Source organism: Desmodus rotundus, chromosome 11, assembly GCF_022682495.2.
Source record: "Desmodus rotundus isolate HL8 chromosome 11, HLdesRot8A.1, whole genome shotgun sequence".
Classification (NCBI taxonomy): domain Eukaryota; kingdom Metazoa; phylum Chordata; class Mammalia; order Chiroptera; family Phyllostomidae; genus Desmodus; species Desmodus rotundus.
In genome coordinates, this window is record NC_071397.1 from 35,334,076 (window position 1) to 35,346,362 (window position 12,287).

A 12,287-nucleotide genomic window follows, 5' to 3' on the forward strand; every position below is an offset into this window, starting at 1 on the left:
ATTGATTTTATATATTTATACACACATTTATATATTATAGAATATATAATTATTATACATGCATATATAATTATAGATATCTATAACGTACAATTATAGATGCATTAATCTATAATGATATAATGTATCATTATAGATACATTATACACATATACATTATAATGTATAATTATAGATACATTAGACATTATATACATTATAATTACATAATGTTTAGTTATAGATATCTATAATATATAACATAACTAATAGAATATAAATATGTATTATAGGTATCTATAATACTAAATACATTATTATAGGTATATTCAAATATATGATTTATATATTTTTACACATGCACATATAACACACTACATTAGATGTAATGTGCATGTGGCTCTCCTGCTGTGCTCTCAAGCACTGGTGCTGGCATGACCGTATGCAGTATTGTGCTTGGACCCTAGCTAAGCCCCTGATTACTTGTCAGCTCGTCAAGTGCTTTCTCCAGGGCGTCAGAACCTTCAGGCTGCATAGCAAACTGCTGATAGAGAGTGTGCTTCATCCTCCTTGTTTCCTTGACTGAAATTTGCTGCCTTTGCCTCTACTAGGTAAAAAAGGCTAAGTTTTTAAAATTCAGGGGTACTTTTCTCATTTAATTATTATGGTGACAGTGGACCTTTTCCTTTAAAGTATTGTGTTGAATTCATTCTTTTCAAGACTACTAATTTTAGTTGATACTACTTGTTGCTCCTATTAATTAAATCTGACATGTAGGATACTGAGCCAAAGGTATATTTCCCGATCGCTGAAGTTAACATTAGGTTATGTGCCTACACTCTTTGACTTGATTTTCTGCTCTGCAGTGATCCAGTTTTCCTTCGCCTCTTGAGTTTGTAGAAATACAAAAAATGTTGCATTCTGGTTTCACCCCTCCTGTAGGAGCATGCTTATTTCTGAAAGTGTCAGACTTCACCGCCGCATGCCCTGGGCCGGCACATGTAAATGATCAAACTGTTGAATTTAATGAACTGTCATCCTCATATTTTTTCAGCATTAAATACAAACATCCAAACTGTGAGCCACACCTCCACTGCGCAGCACCTTGTGTTACATTGTCTGCCAGCAAGGAACATGACTGTTCCCATTCCTTTACCTTCACTCTCCTCTGCACAGCAGAGACCACAGGGCAGCACCTGTCCAATGCTACTGAACTTTAAAGAGTTCCCTTCCTGCCTAGGTAAAGGCTCAAGTTTCCAGTTTTAAATGACTAAAGTAGAGGAAGGGAACCCCAACATAGTGCAGGAAAGTACAGCCTCCCAGTGTGGGTGTATGGAGCTGTACCGTGCCTTCCAGAATCTGGCCCTTTCTGTCGGTCCATGGGTGGCCCTCATCCCCATGCTCACAAGATGACTTTTCTACTTGCAGGCACTTCATCTGTATCTCCAAGCAGGAAAAATGATGAAGAGGGAAGGCAAAATGTGCATTCTACCAGATTTTGCCTGCTCTTAAAGAGCTTTCTTAGAAACCCACCTCGTTACTTATATTTACGTCTCTTTTTGACCAGCCTTAGCCTTAAGGGAGACTAGAAAATGGACATTTTTAGTTGCTCCATTATTATCCTGAAATGAAAACGGGTTAGTAGATGAAAAAGGAGGGGAAAATGGGTATGAGGTAAGCAACTAGCAGTGTCTGCTTCAAGGATAGTAACTCTTTACAAAAATGTCTAGCTAACCTTGACTGAATTCCAACTAAAAAGTAATTAAGAAACTGGCATTATATGTCTGTAGCCTTAACTTCAGAATCAAAGTTTTCAATTGAAATTTAGCAGCTGGTAAAGAAATAATAATATTTTTTCACCATTTAAAAAATATTTGTGCACTTAGACTTTCTGAAGCCCAGCTCAGGAATGGAAACATAAAAGTAAAAACATTTTAATTCTAAAGATGTTCTACAAAAATAGCTGGTGATTTTTCTACCAGTAAAGTATTTCCTCTTCTTAAGGTCCCTGTTACACAAAATGGATTAGGTAATAAAAAATAGTCATGGGACTATAGAAGCTTCCTCTCGAGGCTCCTTCAATTTCAAAAGACCTAGATAGTGAGATAAACCGATAGCACTATATCAGATACACGCAGCCACCTGGCTTCTATGCTGAGGTTCATTCAGTCTTCCCCGCAGGGTATTAAGGCAAAACACCTGGGTATTTTCCAGATGGGTATGTTCCACTCGTGTTTGGTACTTTCTAACAATGTGACACTGAGAAGGTAAAAATCACCAAAATATAGAAGTGTATTTATCAGCTATCATCTTAATGCCATTTATTTTAGTTTTTATTCAGCTAATTCTGAAAGTATCTGATCATATGATTAAGCACAGCAGGCAGCTGCCAGTGTGAGGATATGTGGTAACTATAGGAAAGACCTCCCCCACAGACATGCACTTCAGTCATGTGGAGAGGGAGGGCTGCTAAGGCACATGAGTTAAGTGCTTACTGTCCCTAAAAAGAGGAGTTAGTTTAAAATTAATAGTCTATGAGCTGTTAATATGTTGGACCAAAAGAGTTTATCCAATTATTTATTAGGAGAATAGGCATTCAGGACAGAAGTGGAACCCAGGACAGATAAATTCTGATAAAAGTAAGAAGCAAAGTCCAAAACAACTTGGAGAAATGGGACACTACAGTGGGGACGCCAGGCCATCTGGAAGCAGAGCTAAACACGCCCGGAGTGAGATTCTGAAAGCAAATGGAAAGTACCAAAACACACTCGGCCTGCTTTGCACACTTGCCCTGAAATTGCCCAGGATGTGATGGCCTTTATCAGGGAGGAGAACTTCTCCCTGCTCTGACAAGCACACTTGGCAATTGTTAACCATTCTTAAAAATGTTATACATGGAAACCATGTTTAACTAAAAATTAATCTAAATATCTTCAAAACAGAGTAATCATTTGGGTCACAAAATGCCAATGTATTTCAAGGGCCCAATAAGAAAATATTGTACTTAAATATATAGCTAGTATCAATAGAAGTGAGCCCTAAAATCATTTGCACCATCCTACCTATTATTGTCATGATAAAGTACTGTCCCCTATTGTAGTTAAAGCTTCAAAGTAGATGAAGTAAATTTACCTTTTAGCTATAGAATTTGCATTAAGTACTACTACCTAATTTCTGTTAATGTCTAAATAAATATATGTTTATAATAATAGTTCCAAGAAGAATTATCTATTAACTCATACAAGAACTTGGAGTATTCATGGTCATTACTGAACAGGCTTAAAAATATGTAAATATTGTTCACATGATTAGGTTAAACACATACTGTGACTTGTTTTAGTTTGGAATAAAGAAAGCATTGAGAAGTTTTTTTCATTGAAAAATGCCACTGACAGTCCTTCAGGTCATAACCATTACAGTAGTCTACCCCTTCTCTGTGAGAGAGATGTTTCAAGACCCCCAGTGATGCTTGATACTGTGGATAGTATTAAACCATATATATAACTGAAACTGTGGGAAACAAATTTGTGAATAAGGAGGCACTACTGCATATGTCTAGAGTACGATTGTACCTTTTAAATTACTACAATTCTCATTAAATTCAAACAAGAAGTGTATATTGACATTTATCAAAAACAAGACATTCTTCTAGAAATTACAGAAACTGTAGAGACAGGAACACATCGGCTTTTCTCAACATGTTTATAGTCTAAACAGACAATAAAACAAATATATAATGAACCATAATATGAGGTAAATAATTTATATCTACAAAAATGGTGGGATCCAGAAATGCTTGATGGATACATGGCACCTTTGTTGGGCACTGGATGCTGACCACGGACCTGGTACTAAGAGGTTGATGATAAGAGTATATTTCAGATCAAGGGTATGAGCATATAGATATTAGGTGTAATCATCTAATAATGTGTAGTCCAATTAGTAGGAGTGTGAGGTACAGTACAGTTGAAGAAGTAGTTATTATTATAAGCACTTTTAAAGAAAGTATCAAATAAAACAATATTAAAATTTGTGTGGAACCATAAAAGACCCTGAATAATCAAAGCAGTCCTGAGAAAAAACAAAGCTAGAAGCAACATGCTTTAACATTTCAAACTATATTACAAAGTTACAGTAATCAAAATAGCATGCTATTGTCATTAAAACAGACTCATAGATCAATGCAACCAAATAGAGACTCCAGAAATCAACTCACTCATATATGATTCAACTAGTTTATGACAGTAGAGCCAAGTATATTCAGTGGGGAAAAGAGTCTCTTCAATAAGTGGTATTGGGAAAACTGGACAGTAACATGGCAAAGAATGAAACTGGACCCCTATCTTACACCACAGACAGAAATTAACTCAGAATTAATTGAAGTATTGAATGTAAGACCCAAAAATCATAAAACTAGAAGAAGGGATAGGAAGTAAGCTCTTTGACATTTGTCTTGGCAATTATTTTTTGAATTTGCCCCAAAAGCAAAGGCAACAAAAGGAAAAATCAACAAGTGGGGCTACATCAAACTAAAAAGTTTTTGCACAGCAAAAGAAATGATCAACAAAATGAAAAGACAACCCACTGAATGGGAGAACATATTTGCCATTGATCATCTGATAAGGGTGTAATATCCAGAATTTATAAAGAACTCATACAACTCAACACCAAAATAAAACCAAACAATCCAATTTTAAAAAGTGGACAAAGGATCTGCCTCTCCAAAAAGGACATACAAATGACCTATAGACGTATGAAAAGATGCTCAAATTCACAAATTAAAACCACAATGATATATCATCTCACACCTGTCAGAATGGCTATCATCAATAAAACAACAAACAACAGGTGCTGGCGAGGATGTGGAGAAAAGGGAACACTTGTGTATTCTGGGTGGAAATGCAGACTGGTGCAGCCACTGTGGAAAACAGTATGGAGCTTTTCCAAAATAATTAAAAATGGAACCAACCACCTTATGACATAGCAATCCCACTTCTGGGTATATATCCAAAGAAACTCAAAACATTAATTCAAAGGAATACCTATATCCTTAAGCAACCAAAGTGCCCATTAGTAAACAAGTGGATAAAAAAGAGGGGGTACATATATACAACGGAATATTACTTGGCCATAAAAATGAACAAAATATTTGTAACAGCATGGATGGACCTACAGGGTATATGCTAAGGAAATAAGTCAGAGAAAGACAAATACCATATGGTTTCACTATATATAACAAATAAATAAAACAGAGACTTACAGACACAGAGAACAGACTGGTGGTTGCCAAAGGGGTGGGGGTTGGGGGGCTGGGTGAAAAAGCTGAAGGGATTAAGAAGTACAAATTGGTAGTTATAGAATAGTCGTGAGAATGTAAAATGTAACTTAGGGATTACAGTCAATAATATTGTAATAACTGTGTATGGTGCCAGTTGGGTACTGGAAATAATAGGGGTGGAACACTCTGCATATGACTGTCTAACCATTATTCTGTATACCTGAAACTAATGCAAGATAATATTAAATGTAAACTCTAACGGAAAAAAAATCTTTTCAGCACCTATTGGCATGTTCATATAGTTTTTAACTTTAAATTTGTTGATACGTTGAATTATATTGATAGAATTCCTATTATATAATCACCTAAAAAATACCCTCTACTTGATTATATTGTTGGATTAAGTGTAATTGTTTGGAATCCTGTGTCTATATTCATAAACTTGGAAATGTATATACTCATGAATGAAACTGATCTGCAGTTTCCTGTTTTTATATTTTTATTAGATTTAAAGTTGAAAAAAAGTATTAATTATCTGCATATATTTGACTCTGTCTATTAGACAACCTTATTTAATACATTCCTCTGGCCGTACAAGAATGTTTCTCACCCTGGCTGGGATGGAATGTCACCCCATAAACTGAAAGGTCTCAGGTTTGATTCCCAGTCAGGGCACATGCCTAGGTTATAGGTTCCATCCCCAGTTGGGGCACATACAAGAGGCAACCAATTGATGTTTCTCTCCTCTCTTTCCTTCCTTTCCCCTCTCTAAAATCAATAAGGATGTCTTCCAGTGAGTATAAATAAATAAGTGAATGAGTGACTGAATGTTTCTTTGTTCATGTATTACCACAGTGCATAGATTTGGTGAATGTTTTCAACACATTTCTTAAAAAACAAATGATAAAGTCAGTTTATATCTTTACACTGATTCCTGTATTCCCTCATGTTATACTTTCCGTTGCCCATCCTTTGACTCGTCTCACCTTCAGCCATCTTGACCAAATAACAACTTCTACAAGATACATTTTCCTTATGACCGTGTATCTGATTCCACAGTTTAACTCTATTACTTCCTGATTTGTGTAGATGCAGGATGTGATCAGGTCTGGTTGCTTGCAGATCATACATAACTAACTGCTCTAAGACTGAGTTGTACAGTGAAACATGCTCCTAAAATCCTTTTCCTAAAAATCCTCTTATCAGCAGGAGTATCATTAATTGGAATTCTTTGATGAAATGTTGAAATTACACACAGGTCTTGGTATGTGTAAGACTCTATGCCAAGTATTCTCAGAATCATCTGAGTAATGAGTTGTAGCAGTAATGCAGAGAAAGAACCTGGAGCTTTGTAAACCTTCAAGAGAAAAAAGCAATTCAAGATTGGAGTTTTTGAAAAAAAGAAATGTTCTCCTTTGTTCTCTCCCCTCTCCCATCCCAAAGGAACAAGAAGACAGAAGGTGTTAAGTCAGATATAGTTGACCCGTGAACAACATGGGTTTGAACTGTGTGGGTATACTTGTACACAGATTGTTTTTCATTGAATACCTGTACTGTTTCCTATCTATGGCTGGGAGTTTGCTGATGCAGAGGGATGACTCTGCATTAATCTACACCATTTTACACAGGGGACTTGAGCATTTGCAGATTTTGTACCCACTCAGCATCCTGAATCCAATCCCCGTGGATACCAAGGGACAACTTAAGTTTTGGGGGAGTCACAAGTTACATGTGCATTTTCAACTGTATAGGTGGTGTCAGTCCCCTAACACCTGGATCGTTCAAGGGTCCACTGCATTTATTTTTATGTGAAAATTTAATCTCTTTACTTGGCTTTTTTCTATGCTGAGCTATAACCAATATTCTTTTAAAGAAGTTTGTTGTTTATTTGTAGGAGCAAGCCAATTATGATGTGACACGCTATGAAAATATATTCTCCCTCTTCTGGGTTCTGGAGCAGCTTCTTCAAAAAGAAAATGAAGAAGGCAACACTTCAGATATGGGGCATGATAACCAGGAAATCCAGAAATTTCTTCAGAAGCATGATGAAGCTATTTGCCAACTCACTGATACATTTCCTTTACTTACTTTTTATTTATGGAGATTAGGCATACTATTGAACTCCATAGAAATAAAAACTGTTGAAAATAACTCACTTCCTTAGCTGTTTACCAAAAATCGGAAGCATACTAAAGTTGAATATATCAAGATCTTCTACTTAAAAGATTTTCAAAAATATTTTAAATGAGCATTTTAAATGGATCTCTAAATATAATCATAAATTAAATTTAATAGCCTTAACTTGTGTATAAAACATTATGAGTCATATTTCTATACTGTAATCTGCCAGAATCAGCCATATTCCCATGTAACTGTACCTTACAGTGGTACTCAATATATGTCTAGTATTCTCTAAAGTGGACCATTAATTGTGTATATCATAAAAGGTACATACATTTTAAAATATGTCCATGTAATAAATACTAAAAGGTAATGGAAGAGATGTTAAAGCTTTATTACTTTATACAGTATTTAAAAATAAGTGGTGGTAAATTAGATTTTTAGAACTTTTTCTTAATAATTTCACTTACATCATTGTCTGTCATCTTAGACAGGACTCGTGTAGGAGGAATAAAATTTTTAACATCATAAAGGTAATTGCCTTTAACTTTATATAATCAACATATCTGTCAAGTCCTTTTGCAAGTACTAATTAGTTGTTTAAGTGTTCTGTTTGTTTTTTCAAGAAAAAGTTTGTTTTGATTGTTGATTTTTTGTAATATTCCTGTTATTGTTAAAATGTAATTAAGTCATTACGGAAATTTTCATAAATTCTTACATCTGTCCAGCAATTTGCTTCATATTACTAAAAGTATATTCACACTTACTAAAAGTATTGGCTGAATTTTCCAGTTACACTGTTTCATTGACTTTATTTCAATTATTAAAATCATAGCCCACTAGCTTAATGAGCACACCTAATGTACTTTCCTATAGTACAATTTAGGTCACAACAAACACAAATTTGCTTCATTAATTATGTGTGATAATTGTTTCATAAGTTAATTACCATTCCCAAGTGCCATTGGTATTTTTTGCATGTAAAACCATATCATTATCTCTCAGTTATTTTTGGAGTTATTTCTAGCTTTGCAGAGAAGATAAAGCCTTTTTTTATAATACTGAAACTCAATGTATGTATCAGTCAGCGACTGTTATGTCAAAATCTCAGTGATGTGCAACAAGAATTACTTCTCAGATATGTGTGCCTCACGTGGGGACCTGCTTGTCTGAACTGGACTGTGCTGGAAGCTCTGCTCAGGGTGCAGATCCCGCTGGGCTGGGTTCCTGCTGTAAACTAGGTCTTGGTCTCCCCCACATGTGCGTGTTGTGGAGCCCAGGTGGAGGGGGAGAAGCTACTCAGGGGAAGCACTTCTGTGGCAATGGCAGATCAGCAGGAGGAAAAGGGCTAGGCTGAGATGTCACACTGCAATTTCTGCCCACATGCATTGGCCAGAGTACATCAAATGGTCAAGGCCAGAGAAAAGGGACAGGAAAATATCCTCCACCTTGCTTGGAAGAACTTGCAAGTTATATAGCAAAGGGCCTGGATACATGAGAGAGTGGAGAATCGGGGCAAGTAATTTACTCCACCACACACTGCAGATGAACACAAAAAGGATATTCCACATCCTGAATTAAAAGAAATTTTCCTAGTATTTGATTCCTAGGATTTGTACAAATCACTTCAGTTAATGATACTACACAAAATCCACTGGCCAGGACACTCCCCACCCTCTCTTTCCCATATGATCAGACAAGGTCAAGGTCAGTAAATGGGCAGGGAACTGCAGTGGCCCTCTTCCTACTGCAGACATCCCACATTGTGAGCATAAGAAGCCTTTTATAACTAGAACATATTTCTTAATTCCAATAGCCTTCAAAGCTTTGCAGTCTGAAAACTAGCCTAGGAAATATATTAATTATAGAATAACAGACAAGTGCTGGGAATCACTGTTAATGTATATAATGGAGACACATTTTATTTCCATTCGGTAGTATTTTTAGGTAAACACTAAACGTCAGTCAATTATATGACTCCTGATCTTTCACATTGTGTGTTTCAGTCTCTAACAGTGTTAACTGTTGTAAATTTAGTGTTGAGATCTAAGTGCCCTGCTGGTAAAAAAAAAAAAAAAAGATAAAATAAGACATTTTTAACTGTGTTTCAATAAAGCAGTGAAAGATAAAGAATGAGTAAATTATTAAAAGTAGAATTAAGAATATTTTATCAATTAAGATTTGATTTATGTATGACTACAATTAAGACTTTGAGGATAAGAACAATGGAGATAGCAGAAATTGAGCAGAGCTGAAACTGGATTAGAATAGTATGGGAAATAAAAAGGACCATAGGATTGGGAAGATGGCGGCGAGATATGTGGGAGCAGAGTCCACTTCCCCCTGCACACAGATGAAACACCTAGCCAATCTACTGAGGAACAAAGCGATCAGCCAACAGAACCCCAGCATTTATGAAGATAAGAGACCAAAAAGTGTAGAGGACACTGAAAAAACAGTAAGGGGATTGCTTCAGGACAATAAGGTCCCAGGGACCAACGCAACTGTAGCCCCAGGCCTGGTTCCCCACCCACCCCCCCCCGGGCCTGCCGCAGGACTCCTGGGAGAGAGCCGAGCTAACAGCTCCCTCCCTTGCCAAACAAGGTTTGAGCAGCACCGAGAGAGACCTGGTTGCTTGAGGTCGCAGGGAGGGGAATAAGGACAAAGTGGTAAACACACGGAGACTGTGGGTGCCTGCCGGGGAGAGTTGAGAGTTTGGCCATGTGGGGCCCTGACCTGGACAGTCCCTGGTCTAGCTGGAGAGGTGGGCTGTGTGAGAGGACAGGCCCTTCCTTGTATGGGACAGCAGGACTGAGCAGGAGGATTTTCTCAAAAAGAAAAAGACACTGAGGGGCAGTTTGGGGAATTCCACTGCAGCAGCAGCTCCAGCCTCCTCTCCACCCATCTGCCTGGTGCTCTCGCGGGGGTGTGGGGAGGCCCGAGCCCACAACCAAGACACCAGAGAGTGTGCGTACCTCAGAGGGCCTCCAGGCCCACAGCCAAGGGACTGGGGAGAGTACGTACCTCAGAGGGACCTGAGACCATATCGAAGACACTGGGAAGAGTGCCTACCACGGACGGCCCTGCACGTGCACCAATAGCCCTGAGGAGAGTGCGCACCTGAACCTGTAGGATGAGGGGCTGCTGGAGAGCTGGGCTGGAGGCTAGCTGACTCCTGGTCAGAACAAGAGCTAAACTAAGTCCCCTGAACCTGCTATAGACAGAAAGACCAGCAAAACTGGCTTGGTCAGTTTGAAGCCAGCAGGAGGATTTTTTTTTTAAGTAATTATTTTCTTTTAACACCTTCTTCCTCTCTTTCCTTCTTTCTTGTTCCATTCTTCTTTCTTTCCCTTTATATCTCTTCTTCATTCCTTCTTCTTTTTTTTAATTCCCACACGTGAGATAATAAAACCTGGAACTATGAAAAAAACATAGTTGGACCCAAAGGGGGGGCATCCCAACAGCTGAGACAGTGAAACAAATTTCACTTTGTTACTCCAGAGAACTTGCAAGTTATTCTATATTTGTATTATTATTTTTTTTCATTATTCTTACATCACTCATTTTATTAGTATGTTTGTATTTCTCTTCTTTCTGTTTAGTGTTCTTCACTTGACTGGTTAATTTGCATTGTTTGACTGGTTTCCCCTTGTTCTCTCTTTCACAGTGTATTGCTAATTAACTGTCTTTCACTTGTGTTCCATTAGCACACTACTCTAGGACCTATACTCCCTATTCTAGTTATCCAGATCACATAGATTCTGTCATATGATTGTTGCTCATATCAACTATGGCAAATAATAGCTGTTCCATACATCTGTAAATACTATACAGAACCCCTCCCAGATCTCAGCCCACTTCACTGTTCCCTGAACTTTATTACTGGTGTGGTTAACTCTATTCTCTCACACACTACACCTATTTTCTACCCTTTGCTCTCACTTTACTTCATAATCTGACCTCCCACAAGCTCACTGCTTTCTAGATCCAACTCACAATCTTTCTCCCCCGCAACAAGAGTCTTATTTTCTTTCCACCCTGTCTAAAAAGTGGTCAGGTGGGAAAATTATCACAGTTAACACTATACATATCCAAAGGATCTCCTATCTCTTCTCTAAGGGCTGGTACTTTAAATATCATAGAATACACTCCTGTTGTCTTAAACCATTTTGCCTTCCCCCTACAACCTATCACAACAAAGAGGAGGTAGAAGCTGTGAACACCAGGATGCCACCTGGAAGAGGAAACCCACCAACAAAGGAACCACCAACAGCCAAGAACAGAAGAAGGTGAACGAGGGAGTGCAAGTCACACTAAATCAACCCAGGACCTATCTGGAAATACAACTAAATAGTGGAGAAATTACTCAGAACAAACAAAGGAACAAGAGCAAGAGAAAAGCATCAAAACCATGTACACATGGAAGAACAAACTCAAGCACAACCTGCCCACACCTGCACAACACAAAAAAAGAGGTGGTGGACAGACTGACCTTCTGTTAACAAGCTGGTGGGAAGGACCCAACAAAGAAAGACGCAACAAAAGCAAAAAATCAAAGACATACACAGCCCAACATAAACCACAGTCCAAGATCAGTAAGATGGGGAGATCAAGGAGACTGTACCACTGAATCTCACAGGTATTCTACCACATAAATCCAGGGAGTTGAAACGGAACTTAAGAAGCAGAGGCTAACAGGAAGAGTCTCACAAACAGTGCGAACACAAAGAATCCCCAAAGGAAAGGAAAGGAGGAAGTCTCAGAAACAATGCTAAATGGAAAAGAGGCAAGTCAACTATCAGATATTCAAAGCAATAGTTATAAGGAAGCTTAATGAGCTCACAGAGAATTAACACAAACTACAGGGAAACTACAATGAACTCACTGCAAACTATATCAACATGAAAAA

The 12,287-nt window shown here is 37.7% G+C and overlaps 1 protein-coding gene across 1 annotated transcript in view; it reads left to right on the forward strand.

Annotated features, from left to right (window-relative positions):
- The window catches only part of MEI4 (meiotic double-stranded break formation protein 4), a 144,434-nt gene extending 136,960 nt beyond the window's left edge, over positions 1–7,474 (forward strand). The window contains exon 4 of the mRNA XM_024576656.3: positions 7,152–7,474. Within this exon, the coding sequence (XP_024432424.2) occupies positions 7,152–7,421 (270 nt within the window). The 3' untranslated portion in view covers positions 7,422–7,474. The remainder of the gene's footprint in view (positions 1–7,151) is intronic.
- Positions 7,475–12,287: the final 4,813 nt, after the last annotated feature.